Source organism: Microtus ochrogaster, chromosome 1, assembly GCF_000317375.1.
Source record: "Microtus ochrogaster isolate Prairie Vole_2 chromosome 1, MicOch1.0, whole genome shotgun sequence".
NCBI lineage: Eukaryota > Metazoa > Chordata > Mammalia > Rodentia > Cricetidae > Microtus > Microtus ochrogaster.
Window position 1 is genome coordinate 43,476,496 of NC_022009.1, and position 20,361 is coordinate 43,496,856.

A 20,361-nucleotide genomic window follows, 5' to 3' on the forward strand; every position below is an offset into this window, starting at 1 on the left:
GACAGAACAGACTGCGGGGCTCCAGGAATGGCAGTCACCATGTCTTTCAAAGGTGTTTTAGAGATTAGGACTGGAATCCTAGCTCTCTCAGCTCTATCTAATTCAAACTTCCCCAGCAAATAGTTTACAATCTACCCCACGCTACGGTGCTCTTTTTACCCCAGGACTGTACACATCTATGCACAAGGCATTTTTTTGCATTAGGCTTGAAAACTTTTAGTCTAGTAAAAAACTGTATTTACAGGCAAATTAATGCAAACATTAACTAGAAAATCCAAGGAGACAGAGATCATTATGTAAGCTCCACATGGATGGTAAAGTACCTCCAGTCTAAGGCTGGCAGGAGACTTGGCATCACGTGTCTTTTCACAACAGCAGCGGGTAGTTTCAGACGGCCCCTGCCACACACAAGTACAAACCAGCATCCAGTGCAGCAGGGAGTCTTTCCAGCCCATCTGAACCCAGAGCAGACAGCCAAGCAAATCGTCTCTGGAGCAGTGTCTTCTCTGAGCAGAGCCATGGATGCTACACAACTCCCATATCTCTACAGCTCTTATCAAACCATAGTGAATCATTTACACAGCAGTTTTCAAAATGAGCCCTAGCCGTGATAGTTCAGATGTCAGTGATGACATAAAAATGTGTGGACAAGGTAAACTGGACATGAATCAGTAGCCTGAAAACTAGATTCCTTTTGGTGGCAGATCCCATCCTTTCCTCCAGATGGACACTGCCCTACACTCCACATCCCCTGAAAGCCAACCTGCCTTCTGTTGCCATCCTGTGGCCTGGGATCCCACTGAAGCATTGCTGGCAGCTTAAGATGGGATGGGGCTGTGCAGGCCTCTGGGCACCCAGGCATGCTCCCATCAAGTCTCTGTGTCTGTGATGAACACAGCCTGCGGCGTGGCAAAGTCCCCAATGGTTAGGGAATACGTGGGATCTGCATAAAAGCTTGACTCAAAGCCTGCTCTACTTCTAACAGAACAAACAAACAAACAAGAACACCAGTCATGTTTTTCTTTTAATAAGGGGTTTTACTCAAAAGGGTAGCTTTGAAAATCTCTAGCCTGTGAAAACTGGAAAAGCCAGGGAGCCACCGACTCCTGAACCCACTGCATGAAGCTGCAGCTGCGTCTGCAACAGCCCACTGCAATCACTGGAAGTCAGTGCGCCACTCTGATGAACTCAGAGCCAGCATTTAAAACTAAGGAAGAGGACTCAAGTCCTACTTTGATTTATGGAAAAGGATAAGTTTTTAATGCAGCAAAACAGAACACAAAAAGAAAACAAATCCTTAGAAATCACTAGATAGATGTGTGTATTTATATAATTAATATCACCAATATCTTAAGCCATTAAAAATTAGGTTGCCACCTTATCTTTTCTTTTGATATGGGGGATATTATTTTTGAGAAAAAAAAAAAAACAAAAAACAAACAAAAAACTGATGTGCCCGGACCTCACTTGGCTTTCTTTGCACTGTGCCTCATTCCCACTGTCCGCTGAACACCTAGAGTTGAACCTTGGCTCCGCAGCAGAGGCAGAGACCGCTTTCATTCTGGAATAAGGGTAGTAGGCCTGCTGAGCACAGTTGAGCAAGGATCTCAACTCTTCCCCAGGAAGAGATGCAAGTGCCCACACAAGGTCTGCACAGTCCCCAAAGGCACCTCCTCCCTCTGTCACTGTTGACTAGTTTGTTCAGCCCAGAAGCAAGATGGCAATCTTAATCAAAAAGGGAAGCTAGATCTTTAAAATAACTTAAAAATCACTTTTATATAAAGCAGCAAAAACATATTTTCCTCTCTGCGAAAAGAAAAATGTTAACAAGGAACACAGGATGTAGTGGGCTGTCCACAACTTCTGCTAAACTGGATTCCCAATGAGTGCACCTCAGAGTCGCTCCTTCACTTCATCCACGCTGCCCGAAGACTCTTTGGTCCCATTAGGGATCACGTTTTCCCCATTGATGAGCCCATTCTCAGCAGCCTTGGCTTTGCTGACAGTCTCCGTGAGGCTCAGAGACTCCTGCACCCCTGCCTCCTCCTCCAGCTTTCTCAGGACCAGAGGGAGCCGAGAGTCCCCCACACTGCCCTCCAAGAGTCCCAGGTCACTCTCCTCGTATCTGGGCAGCGGAGCCCTCTCCTCCATGTGTTTGCGGTAGTACTCTCGGTTCATAGCTGCGCTCTTCACCGCTTTTTCCAAAATTTCTTTTTCACCCAAGCGCAATTTGATGGCCATTGTGGCACGAACAGACAGGTCAGGGTTTTTCAAGACGATCTTATCTTCCTGGGGGAGGAAGGTGTGACACCAAGTTAAAGAAAAGAACACTAGAACACTAGATCAGCAAAGCTGCAAAGGGCAGTGGGTCAGCCTGAGGGGGGTTAAGGGTGTTAGAAGCCATTCAGACCACCTGGTAACTCGATATGCCCATCAAAACCAGTTTGACTTATGAATTTTGTACAGTTAAGTTATATCTCTCAAAACAAAGGCCAAGTCAAATGGAGCCAACACAAAATGGAGAGCAATATTCACTTTAATCATCACCTTGACTGGAGCCCTCATGTTGGGCCCAAGATGAAGGACATGAACTAAAGAATTAAAGACAAAGAAATATTTTTAGCCAGGCCTGGTGCACAGTCTGTAAGCCTAGCTGGTCAGGAAGCTGAGACAGGATGGTTTTAAGACTGAGGCCTGGGTGGGCTACAGAGTTTATGGCCAGTCTTAGTGAGGCTCTGTCCTGAAACTAAAGAGGACATGGGCTTTTGTGGCACACGCAAGGCTCTAGGTTTAATCCCCAGTAATGTACCACATGTTGGTACAAAAGAGAGAAAACGAGAAGGTGAGAGAGGGGTGGGGATAAAAGGGTAATAAAAGCTTTGAAGCTAAATACAAATTCATGTTTGTGGTATCATATGAATTAAAAATAGTTTTTAAAAGTACTCAGTTTGAGTCAGACAGGTGCACCTTTAATCCCAGCACCCTGGAGGAAGAGGCAGGTGGATCTCTGAGTTTGAAGCCAGAGTTCCAGGATAGCCAGACTACACAGAGAAACCCTATCCCAAAAAAACAAACAAACAAAAAACAAAACAAAAAAACAAAGCCCCCAAAACCCAAACAAAACAAAAAAACAAAACAAAACAAAAAAAGCATTGAATTTGTAAAATGTACTACATTTATAAAATTTATCAGTAATGCTATTAAGTATAAACATGATAAATAGAAAAACGCTGATTGTGAATAAAGAATGTCAAATATACATTCTGCTAAGAGTCAGAATATAGTAAGGACTAGAAACACATCAAAGCAGGATCTTCATTCATTGGGCTAATTACCTCAATTGTCGTTTTGTATGTTTTTAAAAGAAGTGAGGCTCTATCTTCCAGAAATGTCCACAGTTTGACTTCATTGTCCCAGCTGACAGGAAACTCAGAGTTCCCCAGAGTGAAGATCCTGTCAATGGCGCTGTCCCCTAGCAAATGCTCTTTCAATTCCTCTACAAGAAAGATACATAGCAATCAATCAGGAAGGAACAGCACAGCCCTCACTTTGGGGGGGGGCACCCTAAGGTCCCTCACAGCACAAGCATATTCCAGCCTCTTTCAGACTCTCCAGGCAGAGGCAGAGCTGAACTCCACACCAGGAGGTCACATGAGACCTCCCTGAAAGGTAGTCTCTCAAAGAGACACACTGAGAGCTTTCGGATAGGCTCACTCTTTCTGAAGACATGCTATGGCCACATCCCTCACTATCACAGAACTGTTTTTCTAGACCCTGAGTGATGACCTCAGTCCTACCAACTGCACCAAAAAGTAGAGCTGAAGGAATGGTTCGGGGTTAAGAGCACTGGCTGCCCTTCCAGTGATCCCAGGTTCAATTCCCAGCACCCACATAGCAGCCTACAACCGTCTATAGCAAACAGTCCCAGGGTATTCAATGCTCTCTTCTGGTCTTTGGAGGCACTGCACATACACGGTACACAGTTACACATGCAGGCAAACAGTTCATATAAATAAATAAATTAAGATGAAAATAAAATGTCTTAAAGACACTGTGAAGAGTCACTATCACCCTGGGACCCTCCATTTGGTAATTATATACCCCATCTTGTTACAAGTAAGCCAAAGATGGGAAGGAACAAGTACATGGACTATAGAAATCTTAGTCAAGAAAAAACGACTCTCTCTCACTCATCAGGAATTTAAATTACACATAAACACAACCACCTTCAAAAATATATGTAAGAAGAAAGAATTCAGCAATGGCTCTGAGAACTTATCTCCTGCCCATCCTATTCAGTTCAACAAACACACCCATGCTTCTTATGTAACTGTGAGACAGTATCTCTTTCAGAGCAAAATGCCCTACAGCTGTCACTATTTACAATTCAAATTGAGGAGCTGTGCTGCCAGCAAACCAAACTTTTATTAGTATTAGTTGGAGTAATTCAAAGAATACATCAATTGTCTTGACATGACAAATTGTCTTCTGATGACTGAAAAGAAACTAAAGAACAGCAATAGACATAAAATGATTTTTTTTTTGGAAAAAAAAAAGCATGTTATCTGACGTTTAAAAAACAACTATCCAGTTCTATGGTAAAATTCAGGGTTTTAGATGCTTCACTCGTCAGTTTATAACCTTTGTTTAGAGATAAAGATCTTTAAAAAACCTACTTCCTTAGAAATAGAAAATTCTTTCCAGAAATCTCCAATGTTAAGTCACTGCTGTCACTCTTCCTCACACCTAGTTCACACCACAGTGTGGAAGGCAGAGACCATGCTCTTCCTCTCCAACAGATGTGCAGAGAAGCTGGACACAACTCACATGAAAACATACAAAGTAGCTGCTGGCCTGACCTAAACAACAAACCAGGCATCCCTTCCTCAGAGGTTCCAAGTCACTCCCCTTCCCAAGGTAGCCTAAGTCTGGCTATTCAGGGGACACTCACACACAGCCTGAGTTTCTCCCTGTGCAGAGAGGATGACACTGCTCTGCCTTTCTCCCCTCCTCCCCACATGCAAATACACTGTCTCCAGCAAGAATTGTTCCATGAATTCTATTCTCTGCACATCAGCAGGGAAGTGGGGATGTCTGTGGCATGGACTCTGGAAATAATGCGGTTGGTTCTGAGTCAAGGTCATTCATTACTGGCTGAGTAGCCCCTTCTTAAGTTTTTTGAACTGGAGACTCCATCAATGCAACAGGAAACAGCTAACAGGGCAGAAGAGATGAAAATACAGGAAGCACCATATTGAGCATGATGCACTGCACAATCTACAGGGACAGCCATTGCCAGAATATCTCTTTCTCTCTCTTGCTAAATATGAAAAAAAATACCACAGTTCATCCTACCCTGTGCTCACAAAAGGTCCTGGTGAATGGTGGTGAATCTCTGGAAGATTCTTGCTCTCCAAGGATGGTTAGCCTGTCTCACTCTAGTTCTGCAACAGCGTCTATATTGCCTACCTACATTCTAGGACCAAGTTTTACACTTTCACAATTTAAAAAGGAAAATTTTTTTTCATCAGAAATGATTTTTACCTTCAGTCATGCAGAATACTCGGAGAAAAGCCAGAAGCTGGGCAGAGATGGGCGGCTCAGTAAAATGCAATGCAAAAACACTGGATCTGAAAAAAACAACACCTGAGGTCAGCCCCATAGCTCGTCCAGAGGAAGGTGCCCAGATTTACACACAAGCAGTGGTCCTCAAGGAAAGCAGAGCTGAGCTTCACTAAATGAAGACATGCACTAGGAAAGCATGAAGCTGGTGGGTAGGAAGACCTTGTCATGTACTGGCCACCCCTCCCAGCATGCCTGCTGCCTAATGGCCTTACTCTCAGGGCCACATGCTCATGGTGAGAGAATTAAACACACTCATAGTCCTTAAGATACAGTAACAATAATTCATGTTGAGTTCACATTTTATCATTAATCAAATATTGACAAGTTCAATAAAAAAGCCAGATAATCCATTTTCATTAAGAATAGTTCCTCTAGTCCCTGGAGGACTAATAAATCATAATTCTCATCTTCTTTACCATTTCACACCTCAAATGCAAGAAGAATTTAAAGAATCTAACCAGAAATTCATGGAATCACTGAGGATCATGACTTCATTACAGAAATTAATGGTGCCAAAGAGTTAAATAAAACAAACTGATCCAGGTCATTATGGCCTTTTCAAGGTGAAAGACATGATACCAGAGCACTTATTTAACTTAACAGGGACTGCAGGCCATATCCCCTGGAACTAGCTGTGAACACTGCTAGCGACACAATTATGTCTATCTGGAAGCGCTGGTAAATCACCACACATCTCCAAGGTCTAAATTTGCTGTGTAACAGGGATAAAGGGATTAAAACACAGCACTGTGGAGAAGCTTTATTAACACACCAATTAAACACTATGCCATGGAAATATTGCACACACCACTGGAAAGAGTCAACCCATGTTTTTTTCTACTTACGTTGGGATGCCAGCGCGAGCCAAGACCTCAGCCTTCATGGCGTAGAGCCTGTCACTTTTACTTACTCCAAGCTTTATTTTTACTCTGTCGTGTGAATTATTGTCAAAGAAAAAACCACTGTGGATCACAAACTCTGCATTTGACCGAGTGCCATAAAAAATGTAAATCTGAGATGCAGTAAAAAAAAAAAAAATAGAAGGACATAAACCAAACTTAGTATGTATCCTTAAAACAGCAGCGCAGAGGCTTAACCCTCCTGCATTAATGCTACTTTACATCAGCAGATAGACTTCTAACTACACATTCACTTGGTACAGCATGATGCATGGAAGGTGAAGGTATGCAGTCCTTCTAACTTCCCCAATTATCTAAGGAGAGGAAAGCCAAACATATATGTCTACTACTAGATGGGGGGAGAGGGAGCACATGGGTAAACAGACCCAGGACTGCCAAGCCTCTCATCCAACCCCAGCCAGCCAGCCCCTCTTAAACTGTTAGAATGTGCCACATCTTCCTTCCTTCCTTTCAGGGGAACATTCTAGAATAGGCACTTGAATTAGTTCCTGTCAGAGACACTTCCACAGCTCGTGCTCTTCCACACTGTCAGAGTGTTGTGAACATTTCTGAAGAACAGACCAAGTGGAAGGCAGTGTCTGTCCCTGTATTGACTTTCTATTGTATACTGGGTTGTGAAACTAATAAATGCAGATATTTATAGATGTATATTTCAAAATTGTTGGGAAACTTACCTGTGCCTCCATCCAAATTATTAGGTTAAAAAAATGGACATCTTCCAGCAAAAGTATACGAGGATAGGGATGTGTGTTCTAATTTCCTTAGGTTTTAACTACCTAAATCCCATCTCTTTTAAATATTCCCTCTTTCTAAAGAAATGCAGCTTATGACACAAAACACTTGCAAACAGAGTCTATCTGGGGTCTATATGGTATCATATAGAGTGGCTCACTGTACAAAGAGGGCACTGCTTTCTTTGTACATGCAAAGTGTCATTCAAAGTATTTTTGGTCCCAAGATTTGGTCAGAAACAATCCTAAAGATCCACATTCCTGCTCCTCCCTATGCCCAATAGTTCTTAGGATGACCAAAGCCACCACTCAGTGCTCACAGGTTGGCTCACTGTTAGGGACAGAACACTGAAACCTACCTGATCTCCAGCCTGAAAGTCCTGCAGGGCTACACACTCACAGCGGTCATCTTCCAGGTTATAACCAGTCGTGATCTAGGCAGGAGAGAAAGACAGGGTGATGAGGCAAGTCCCTCAAGGACAAGGTGTTTAGGGGTGCTTACAGGGACAGCAAAGACTTTCAAGATTCCAGCAAAGGCCTGGTGAGGATTCCAGTCATTTCTATGTACAACATAGATTGTACAGAAAACTGCAGATCTGAAGTAAATCTCTCTTGGGAGAATACACTGTGCTTCACTTCTAGGTCTCCACCAAGCACATGATTTGAAAATTGCTGCCTTTGAGCCCCGAGTAAGGCTCCACAAATGATGAAAGTCGCATGCCCACACAGGAGGCTCTGGGGTACCTGTATTTACTTAGAAGTGTTACTTTTATATAACTTTTATAGTGAGAAATCAATGTGGGGGCAGGGTCTAGTTCAGTGGTAGAGCAGTACATAAGGTCCCGGGCTCTTTCACCAGCAAAAAAGAAAAGGGGGGGCGGTTCTACTGCATAAGAATCAAGAGGACAAGAAAAGGGGCCACTACTACGTTACGTTCCTCTGTAATCACAAAGTCATCTAAATTTTCAGGTAACTAAAGGCAAAGTAAATGATTATTACTTCCTCTCTTTCTGCTAAGAGACATAAATGTGAGTGTTTCTAAGCCTATATGGTACAGACAGTACAGAAAAGTCTCCTGCCCCCATCCACATCTTCTCTAGCCAACCTGTCTTGGCAAGGGCCTCTGCATGCAATGCACAGAAGTGACCACCCTTACTGCCCAAGAACTCTTACACGCCTTTTTAATCTTTTTATTCTGTTTCCCCTTGTGACTACAGTTCTTACCCTTCCTCTATCAGCATCTGCAAAGCCCTTCTGAGCAGTGCAAGTTCCTGTACCACGGTTGTTCTGCTGACCACACAGTGGCCCTGGACAACACCAAGTTCCCAGGAGGCCTCAGAACATGGTGTTCTCTGTCATACAGGCCACTGTCCCATTCCCTCTTGCATGGAACTACCTTTATGTAACTCCTGTTTTGCTTTGAGACTGTGAAACCTGTCTTCTTTCCAGGGCTCCTTTCCCCATTTTACCTTCTCTCATCCTCCCCTTTCTAGCTGCTACCACATATATCTGCATGTGTGCCTGCCCCACCCTCAAGGAGACCAGGAGTGTTCTTCAAATCAGAGCACCCAGTGCTTCGTGGACAGTCCCTAACTCCTGACACTGCCTTCGTGCCTTGAGGCACAAACTCCCAGGGGAGGAACAAGGGCCCCCCAATGCATAAGCAGTCTGTCTTGATGCCCCATCCCTGAACACTGCCAACCTCCTAAACTGTGTAAACTTGTCTGGCTCCTTTTGGCCCTGGGGAACCAAAGGCTCACCTATTAAGTAGCACCACAGGAGGAAGGGTGTGACATGATTACTCCCTCCGACATACAGAGGACATGATCATTTCAATCTTTTTTCAATTTCCTCCTAGTGCATCTCTATTACCTGCATTGTGTATGAAGAAGGAATGAAGGAATGCACACTTGTTGATTCAACTTGGAAAAGACAGTGGAAAAACTGAAGAAACAGATCACAGCTGTGTCTGTGTGTCCTGCTGTTTTTTCCTAAGCCAGAATATGTATGCTGGTGAATTTAAAGCACCAAACAAGAGGATATGACAGACCCAACCCCCAGCAAAAAAGAAGAAATGAATAGACCTTCCAAAATAATGGGTAGAGGCTGGCTGTGGACAAGTACAACCTGTAATCCTAGCACTCAGAGACAAATGAGTGCAAGGCCATGACTACATAGCAAGTTTAAGACTAGTCCAGGCTACAAAAGTCTTGGTTGTTTTTGTTGTTGTTGTTTTAAATGAGACTATAATGCATAGGTAATGCAGGAAATACAAATAGGACAAGAAGCGGGCTAATGGGATGGAAGTGATGCTTGGTTTACAAATACTCAGGGTGGCCTCACTTGACAATAACTTTGAGTCTCATCAGATCTGGGGAACACATGTTCTGGGTAAGAGCAGCAGCAAACACAGAGGTCCTGAGGTGGGTTGTACTGGCTAGAAACAGCAAGAAGCCAAAGGTAGGTGACATCTATACGTGTTTATGAAAACTGGGATTCTGCTCTAAGCCTGGAATCTAATCATCTTCAACAGCTCAACGGAAGGGCCCTGAAAGATTTTTACCGCACTGAATGAGAGTCATATTATGTATACTCAACACAACATACACCATGTCCTGTAAACCACTTAGCAGAATCCTTCTCAGGTTAAATGAATAATTTGAAGAAAGGAATTCTGTCAATTCTGCTACTTTTAGTCAGATCAAGCAAGATTTAAAGATAGCATTTCCAAGATGAGGGAAATGCTCAATGGGTAAAATGTTTGCTGTGCAAGGATAAAAATCTGAGTTTGGATCTCCAGCATCCACATTATAAACAAATAAACCCAAGCATAGTGGTGAGTATCTTTAACATCATATCATCACGGTGGTGGTGGGCAGGGGGTGGCAAAGTCGGGCAAAGCTCCCAAACAGCCTAGCCAAAGCAGCAGGTTCCAGGTTTGTTTAATGTGGGAGACCTTGTCTCAAAAATACAAGGTGGGGAACAGAAGAGGAAACCATGCAACCTTGGCTTCCGGCCTTCACCCCCCCCCCCACACACACACACACACTGACAACCCTGCAAACATGTGCACGTGGGAAAGCACATACACACTTTCTACAGCTTAGGACTGGGCCTGGTGACCTCTTAAACCTGCTTCTCTAGGATTTCACTCCCATTCTCCAAAATCCCAAGCAGCCCTGTTCCCGCTGCAGTGTCCGAAGGGCTCAGGACTACTGTTAAAAGCAGAAGCACTGGTGTATGAACCTTTCTCACGATTTCCCCTATCAGAGTCTAGTAGCCTAATAATACAAGGAGAGTCAGCACAGACACAGGGGGACTAAAAGCCTTTGTATGACAATGCGCGGAGGTCCAAGAGTCTTAAGTAAGAAAGGGAGGAGGGACTGTACCAGCTAGGGGGGGTCATGATGGGGGAACCCACAGAGACAGCTGACCTGTGCTCAGAGCTCACAGGAGCTCATGGATGCTGGACCAACCTAGGCCCTCTGCAGATGTGTGACAATCCTGTAGCTTGGTCTCTTAGTAGGGCTTCTAACAGTGAGAGCAGGACCTCTCCTTGACACTTAGGTGGCTTTTGGTAAACTATTCCCCATACTGGATTACCTGGGCCCGCCTCAATTTAAGGGGAGGAGCTCAGTCCTGCCTCAACTTGATGTGCCATGCTTTGCTCAAGCCATGGGAGGCCTGCTCCTTTCTGGATGGAGATGGAGGAGGAGTGGATGGGGGAGGGAAATAAATGGGAGAGGGGAGGGTCAAGAGCAGAGGAGGGAGGAGAAACTGGATGGTATATGAAATAAATGAAAAAAATGTTATTTAAATAAAAAGATTTTTAAAAAAACTTTGCTTGAAAAGTCAAGCCTTGAGTTCAAGCACTTCACTTTAAAAAGAAGCTAACAGTCACACATATGATACGCAATTTTACAGTTTGAAAACTCCATTCCTTAAATCCTGCCCCACTCAATGTCCCATGAAACCTTATGACAATAGAAACAAACAACAAATGTGTCAAGTTAAGTGTGTGGGGCAAGAAGATACATGGGCTTCTTGAAGAAACCTCCTGAGGGTCAGAGAACCACGACAGATCACAAACCACCCAAATTATATTAGAGAAGATATGCCAAGAGCTGCCTGTTAGTCTTAATTTGAGAGGAACACCAATGCCCAGACTCAGCCTACGAACATGTTAGGGTGGCACAAACAGTTACAGGACAGGAGCAGAGCCCCGAGATGTAGCAGCCTTCCATGTAGCTAGTAAACCAGAGGAGACTGGGAACGCAGAAGAACGGCTCACATTGCTAGAGACTTCTGTGTTGTTTAATTCTTTTTGATTTTTTTTTTAACAATGGAAATGAAAATTAACTTTAATGACTGACTGAGTTTGGGAAACAGTGATCTAGTTCAATAAAGAGGGAAAAAGGAAACACACGGATCAGATATTTAAGGCTACATAATTTTTTTTTTTTAATTTCAAGCCTATCATCAGTTTTAAAATATTTCTAAAGGAGAAAAAAGGACAAAGAATGTAAAATTACATTCATTAATGAAAATGTAAAGCATGCTACTATTTCTTAGTCCTACTAATTAAATTAAGCATATCTAAATTAAGACAAAAATGTAATTATAAAAGTGTAATTCTTCTTCCTTGTACAATTTAATATTGTAAGATCTGAAAGACTACCAGAATTAGCAGGACAGTCTGCTTTGAGTGCTTGGCACACAGCGCATGTGCTCTGGCCACTGTATAGATGCAAAATAATCATTTTCAGCATTTCTTTAATCTCTTTATAATTTGACTAATAATAACAAAGCAAGCTGGCACTGAGAAGCAGGAATCAAACCCAACTAACCCTGCAGACTAGCAGTGCTGAGGAATTTAGAATGATCTGGTTTTTCTTATCCCCTTACCTGTGAGGACCAGGAAGTCCTCAGCACAGAGAAAGCTTCAGCCCCACACTGCCTGGAACCCAAGAATGTGGAGGAACAGGACCTGCCTTCCTCCTTCACAGAATCAGCCACATGAAGATGCTTCCTGTCTTCACTTTCCCAGCCCTGTGCTTGTGCCCAGAACCTAGCACACAAGCCTCCCACACACACATGGGCTCCTGAGCAAAGCAGGTAATCGAAGAAGGCGAGGAACAGAATGGGACAAGGGGTGAAAAAGAGTCAGCAGAGGGGGAAAAAGGGCTATAAGAGAGAAAGCCAAAAAGATGGAAAGTTTTCTTCAATAAACCCATACTTGTAAGAAAAAAAGAAAAGTGGTTTGTTCAGTCTGTGATCCAGTAAGACAAGAAAATGAATGTGAGAGCTACGGCTGTGATTTCTGAACACACAAGAGCAGTCGCTGCAGTTTCTCAAAGTGGCCTAAGATTGGCATTCTTGGTTTTCAGTATGAAGAAGACACACAGCTTCTACTACAGGGAGACAGGAAGCAGCAGGGTTTGCTTCTGCTTGTCCTCCTGGTGGGAGCTGGCAAGGGGAAACAGAAGCCAAGTAGAATATCCACCCAGAAGCTCAGCAGCCTCCAGACTCAACCCCCAGAGAAAATCTTTACCAGGCCATTGGTATGATTGCACATGTCCCATAAAGGAATCAGGGCCAAGGTCACCCGGGAGCCATCCTCTGTGGGAATTTGGTTTTGTCGTGTCATAACTGAAGAGACTGCCCACCTGTGACAAAAAGAAAATAAGAGAATTTAGAGTGAACTATGTAAAGCCACCTGCATGAGAATGCACACAACCAAACAGTTGGGGTTACTGAAGGGCTCCCAGTTTTCAGGTGTTTTCATGCCATTTAGAACTAAATCCAGGATTGAGGGAAAGGAGGGGCAGGAAACGAAGGCAATGCAAGGAAGAATGCTAAGAGGAGGCAGGAGCAGCAGGGGCCTCAGCTCCCTTCTCACCCAAATGCTGACCCTACCCTGTTCTAAGCCTCCACTGACAAGTGGTTGCTGTCTCTCCTTTTCTAAGGTGTGTATGAGATGTAGGACATGACACTTTTATTACATTGTGTAGTGCATTAACTTTTTGTTCAAAACAAATCCCCACTTCACACTAATATGATCTGGTCAAAACAGAAAAAGCTTCTTTAGCAATACTTAACACTAATGTTAAGCTCAAGTCACTAGCATTACAGGTTCACAGCAGTTTCTAAGTGGCTGTCAAAATGCCAGTGCTTATCAAAGCTGCTCACAGTGGCTTCTGGGACTGCCCAATTTCAGCACCATAAGTGGTCACAGCAGGTCATTTGCTCATGAGCTTCCCTCACCAGATCCTGCATTTCCTCAGAAACCACCCTTAACACAGTGCCCCTTACACCAACCTGTAGTCCTCGTAAGTGAAAGAATCCTTCAAGGGCAGTTTGTTGGCATGAGGATGGGTCTGGGAATGAGTGGTTTTAGGAAGCAGAGGTGAAAAGAGAAAAATGGAAAACAGAAATCAGTCAGCAGAATTTCATTATTTAGTTGCTAACAGAACTAACAAGAGCCAAATGAAGCAGGAGACGTCCAGCCGCGAGACTGAGGGATCAGCATGCTACTGTGCCCTCATACATCACTGTCAACTTAATTTGTTGTGCCCAGTGGCCGCCATAAATCTGCTCCTTCATAGTTCGATCCCGGAACCCACAGACACCACACAAAACAGTTTAAGGTGGACTGCCTTCACAAAGCAGGCACACCCACTATTTTGAGCACCAGCTCTGAAGGAAACACCAAAGCCTGCTAAGCCAGAGGGTTTGCCTATCTTGGGGGTCTCATCCTATTACTGGATTTTAATCTCTTAATATCACAAAAGGCACCACTTATAGGTCCTATAGTGGGGGGAAATTTTTTTCACACTCTCTAAGTTATATCATTTGATGACAATCGACTTACGTGCAAATGAATTATTTACACAGTAAATGTGGATCAAACACAGGAAATCAAGCAGAGTCTCGTGAGAATGAAGTAAATCTTACAAGTAAGATAAAGATAAAACAGACCAGCATTATTTTAAATTATTCCTTTTGTCTAGACAAAAGACCGTTTACTAAAATGCCCCAAACTTCATACACAATAGAAAATCTTATAATCTCACATTCCCTCATCACAAGTCTCTTCTCTTTCGACCTTTGAGCACTTAAAACTTTGTCTCAATTAAGAAATTAAAAGCTGTAACAGTGTGATTTTAATCTTTACTTTCAATTACAGTCTGATAGACAGATTGCAGCAAGTGATCAGATGAACAAATGGTCGCTTCTGAGCTTGAGACAAGATTCTGCCAGAGCTGATCCTGCGCCTGTTAATGTGGCTCCGTGCAGCACGCAGCTTTGACTCCAGGTACTGGCACCACAAGTGCACTGTAATTCATCATCGCTCCCTGTGATGTGCTTGCTGGCACTGTGTGCAGGGCAGTAGGGGATGAGGTACAAGTGGCTCAAACCGTAAATCAATTAGAAAACAAAAGCTTGTGCTCAGTGCACAATCTTAGGCAAATTATATATTACAAAAGGCAGCCAATTGGGTGTTAGCTCCCAGGTGCCGGCTTTTCTCCTCTTCTTAGCCTCATTTTAACCCTTTGGAAGAAAATTCAAAATGTAAAAATATATTCATATAACCTTTAAGATGCACGTTGGGACAGGTGTAAAGGTACACACTTGTAAATACCAGCACCTGAGAGGCAAAGTTGGGGGGATCAAGAATTTAAAAACTGCCTATACTGCAGCTAGAATTTAGCATTAAAAAAAAAAGAGATACAATGAATATTTGTACTAACAATGTGAAATGAAATGAAAGACTTTAAGCAATATACACAATAGTACACCACAAAGCATTTCCAGTCCGACTCAGAAAATGCCATGCCTGGGAAGGTCTGTTCCAGAGCCTGCAGACTGACAAGTTACTATATGATGTGCTCTGAGGCCACAAAGTAGATTTTCCTCTTAATCGTTAAATTTAGCAAAGACAGAGCCCAGGTTTTCCTTTAAATAGCAAATCAGCATGAGACCCTCTCTCCTCCCAAAACTAACCTGGTAAGAATTAAAAGGAAAAACTTCAAAATAGTAAAGAAAATGGATCCTATTGATAAATTTTCCTTTCTCTTATAGTAAAATGAAATCTCACAGTATCATATTATTGAGAACTTTGCCCACCCAAGATGTATCTTTTCCAAGTATAAAAGATGAGAAAATGTTATTTTTTAAAAAATATTTTAATTTACTTCAACTGTGACATTTACTACAGCCTACTCAAATTTTAACGCCCTCCCCCTCAAAAGTTTGATATTAACTAGGAAAATCAATGACAATTTTCAGTTTTCAAAAGAACTTAGAGACTCTACCAACAGTTGAGGATCTTCAGACAGCCTTGGATTCTTTGGGAGCATTGGTGACCACTCCAGGCCAAGAGCTGGTAGTTTACACCAACGTGCTCCTTCCAGCAGTTTACATACTTCCTACATTACCTGACAGTTCTAATAAAAATCATCACAAGCAAAACTTCAATAAGAAAAAAACATTTTCAGATAGAGGTTGACTATTCTTTTTCTCTATGGTTATATAGTAATTTCAGAAGCCATTAGAAAATTGTTCTCAAAAAACAGGGTGTGTCTAGTACACAAAATTCTAGTATAAAAGCCAGTCTGCACTGACACATGAACTTAACAGTTAGATTGAAGCAAAATGGGACACTGAGGTGGCCCGTGGCTTCTTCCTCGGCAGGGCTCTCACTACTGTGACACTAGCACCATCTATTGGCGACATGGAAGAATACATGCAATCCCTACCAGCAACACTACAGCAATGGGGCAACAGGGCTTTCAGCTTCACTTGAATAAAATCATGCTTATAAAATACCAAAACAAAATCCACACCTTTCATCTAGTCATGTTTACATAGTACTCTTCAAGGACTTGGAGGTATTCAATATCAAAAATAATTAAGCTATACTTTTTAATTTAATGTTAGAAATAAAAGGCTTCCCTTATTTTGAAAAAAATGAAAAGACAAATGTTGATTACAATTTTCATTTAATACTTGGAGAATTTTTTTAATCAATCACTTTCACTGTTGCCTAAAATTAATTTGAAGTGAACTAAAAGCTTCTGGAATGTCCTCACATGAAAATATTCAAACTCCTAGTACATGGCAGGAATACTCTGCTCCCTTCTGGGAGTAAACCACTACGAGCCCATCCTTCAACAGGAACCTCATTCTTGGTGGCCAGCTGATTTTAGTAGCTACAGTTTCCTAGACAAAGATCCATGTGGAATGGGGTCCAGAATATCCCCAAATAATACTTGAGGACCAGGCCTCCAAGGCAGAGGCCTCACAGGAGCCAGCCAGGAGCCCTGATGATTCACTCACTCACTGCTCTACCCGAAACCCTAGGAAACAGATGCTGAAACAGGACATAGGTTTTCTTAAGAATCCTCTGTAGCAAATGGTTTTTAGTTCCTGAGCAAAATAAATACTTAAGGCTGAGGAAATAAACAACTGACACCATTCTTATCAGACAGGGAGATGCCAGGCTTACTCTCTAAAGCCAGGGCTGTTGATACATACCTGTCATCCCAGTTACTTGGGAAGTGGAGGCCAACCTGGGCTATATGGATGGAACTCTGCCTCAAAAATAAGTGAAAACAAAAAGGATTCTACAATCTGAATACAGAGTCAGGCAGGTGACCCTCTAAAGCACTCTCTCACTCCCTTTCCCATCCAAAGGAAGCATTCTCCTTGAGAAACAGCAATGCTGTAACTAGTAAAAATAATCACTACGTTTGGGAAAGATTAATATCTAAAATTGTTTGTTTGGCTTCAATAAAAAGAAGCAATATTGCTAAATATGTAAGTATGACATTTTGAAGAATTTACCATATTGCATGGGTCTGGTAGTGATGCTTAAGGAAATTAAAAACCACTACAGTCAGCATAGTTGATCCTTATTAAAGTTCTGTCGTGAACTATCACTCACATAAAACAAAAATAAACCATGAAGAAATTTAAATAAAATCTATGGATTATAAGTGTTTGAAGATGGAAAAATGAATGATATTCTGGCTTTTAAAATTGATTTAGCATGCAGCTTCTCTTTATAGTCCCTTGATAAAAATGAAATCTCCCTAACAAATACTTAATAAAACCTGTCAATATCTCTGAAAAGAAAAATGACACAAATGCATTAAGTATTAAATACCCTTGGAAAAAGTCACATATTCCATGAATTTTTGATGTACTATCTTGACATTAATGTAAAACCTTGATATTTATAATTGACAGATATTTAATAAAGTATAAAAGAAGATGGTTGCTATGCAGCATGCAAATTCCTCAGGCTGATCAGAGAGGAGAGATATAGGGTGCACTTACATTAAATAAACAGTTACTGTGCATCACACAAATCAGCTGCAGTCTTATTTTAAGCTCTTACAACAAACCTCTGTGAAGAACCAAAACAAGCATACTCCATTATTATGTGGCTCCCTAATCCAGAAACATTTAGTATGCGAAGCAGCTTTGAAACATTAATAGTTGTGCACAGGAACAAAATGCATTTGAATTAAGGGTGTTTTTGTGTTTAAAACTGGGAAATAAGAAGTCGTAAACATTTTTAAATGCACTTGTATGAATATGGCTAAGTATTTTCTAAAACAATTCTCAAATGAAACAAATTTAACCTAAAGAAAGGCTGAAAAACACTGAGGAGAAAAGAAAGATTGCAGCATTAAAGGGACTAGAGCATGAATGTTCCCCAAACCCACCAAACCTTCGCTGGAGTCTCTCGTATGTCTGAACTACTGTTTCAGGAGGCCACCTTGAATACAGTCATTCAGAGAGACAGTCAATATGCTAAAAGGGAAGTTGGTCAGTCTATAAAAATGACTCCTAAATACCATATTTTAAAGAATTTACAACTGTTGCAATGCATAATCAGTCCTAAAATACACATGGCAGTCCAGCAACTGCTCTTCTAAACAGCTATGAGAATGCATTTTGTAAGTTACACCTGTTTGTTCAGATGAAAAGCCATAGTACTGTGTCATCAAATTGATATGATTAAAATACATATATTTTGCATGACTTAAACATATATTAAAAAGGACAGTTGGATTCATCTGCCAAAGACAAAGATGGTGCCATTTCTCTTATAGCTACAAGGATGAAACTAGACACAGAACTTTACATCTGATCTTGGGGTGGACACAGTCATGTATGCTTCACAACTGGATGCTTTGTGGGGCTTTTGATAGAACATCATCTGATGTAACACCGATAAGTACCTCAGCAAATCAAGCAAGAAAAAAGAGAAGAAACAGATAGCCCCTGTGGGCCAGGTCCTGTGGGCCAGGTCCTGAGGGCCTGGATGGAGCCCTTTTCTTTTCAAGAAATACCAAAGAAGGAAGAGCAATTTCCCTGGAAGGAGGCAGAAAAAAGGAGAGATGCAAGATGGGAATAAAAGGGAGGCCAGGGCTGGAGAGATGGCTCAGTGGTTAAGAGCACTGGCTGCTTTTCCAGAGATCCTGAGTTCAATTCCCAGTACCCATGTGGTGGCTCACAACCATCTGTAATGAGCTCTGGTGTCTTCTTCTGGCCTTCAGGCATCCATGAAGACAGAATACTGTATACATAATAAATCTTTTTAAAAAATTTTTTTAAAAAGGGAGGCCAGACACTGGACATGACATTAAGTCACCCAGGTAAGCTGGAAACAGCATACATACAGGACAGCACGTTTCTAGGAGTCAATGGACCTTCTTCTTGTACTTTATTTTCTAAGTGGATACAGCACAGTTTAACAGAGGGACAAATTATAAAATATCTATTGAATCTACAACTTAGTTCTGATAGCCATAAATCAGAATCAAAGCATGGTTCATATATTCAGCTCTTGAAGGAAAAATCAATTTTTAAGACCTTTATTTTTAAACACAGATTACATTCAACTCTTTGGGGAATTTTTTCATCATAAAGTTCTTCAAACTCACTCAATATAATCAAATAAAAATTTAACTACATCGATACACATCTAATCAAAACCTCCTGTTTTTCACTTCTATATAGTTTTTTTCTAGCAAATAAATATCATCTTCAAATGAAATTAGAATAACACTATTGTTCACTACATTTAAAAATACTTTTTAGATAACTGAATCTATAATCTACAGGAAATTTAAATTTAATTGCAGTTGGCTAAAACATTATAAAAACTACATCTCTGCAGTATATCTTAGTTAGCATGCATATATACCAAAGGACAATCAACCTACACCAAACCGGACCAAAATAAACCACATATGGACTGTCAGTCACTTTTTAACTCAAATATTTACTGACTCTGAAAGAAAAAACTTGAAGGTAAGTAAACAGTAGACAATTATTAATGGGGAGGGGATCTTAAAAAAGAAAGAAATGGATCCATCAACAAAAAGAGGAAGACACAAAATTAACATCCTTAGAGGATTAATACCTAGCAAAGCCAGAGAAGGTCAAATAAGACACCCTAAGTATGAGAGGTCACAGTGCACCCCCACTGCAGGGCCACCTTCACAACCTCCCAGGTTCCCAGAGCCCTGTCACGCTAAGGTATTTCCTTTCCCTATTGGTAAGCTAGTGAGGCAGAAATACGCCTCTAGCCACCAGCAGCGTGTCCCCAGGGCCTTGACAGAGCCTCAAAGACATCTTTCCTCCAAGGAAAGCCTTCTGCCAAGAGAGGACAGCTGTGATATGGCACCTGAGAAATGTCAACCTGCACAGGCCTGGACAGTAGGCAAGAACATGTCAAGTGACAACTTTCCAAAACAACACCGCTTCAAGGACCTAGAGCCTACTTTTTACACACAGAGACACACATACATATACACACAAACACATACACACACAGAGACACACACACACACACACACACACACAGAGCAGAGCCTAGTTGAATGGACTGAAGCTTCTGGAAACACCCCTTTCCCTCCCTCCTCCTTTCTTCCTTTCATTTCTCAGTAGAGTCTGTTCCTGAGCACACAGAACCTTGTCAATCTTTTTCAAATGTCTCTAAACACATCTTTATCTTAAGAATCCTGCAAGGGGCAAGACAAGACAAGCTCTCACTCCACCACCCTGTG

At 41.8% G+C, this 20,361-nt stretch overlaps 1 protein-coding gene across 1 annotated transcript in view; it reads right to left on the minus strand.

Annotated features, from left to right (window-relative positions):
- Positions 1-1,017: 1,017 nt before the first annotated feature.
- Positions 1,018-20,361, minus strand: part of Setd3 (SET domain containing 3) — a 68,691-nt gene continuing 49,347 nt past the window's right edge. Inside the window, exons 7-13 of the mRNA XM_005343530.2 lie at positions 13,595-13,653; positions 12,828-12,942; positions 7,636-7,710; positions 6,471-6,637; positions 5,545-5,630; positions 3,336-3,496; positions 1,018-2,289 (exon numbers count right to left, since the gene is read on the minus strand). Of these exons, the coding sequence (XP_005343587.1) occupies positions 1,894-2,289; positions 3,336-3,496; positions 5,545-5,630; positions 6,471-6,637; positions 7,636-7,710; positions 12,828-12,942; positions 13,595-13,653 (1,059 nt within the window). The 3' untranslated portion in view covers positions 1,018-1,893. The remainder of the gene's footprint in view (positions 2,290-3,335; positions 3,497-5,544; positions 5,631-6,470; positions 6,638-7,635; positions 7,711-12,827; positions 12,943-13,594; positions 13,654-20,361) is intronic.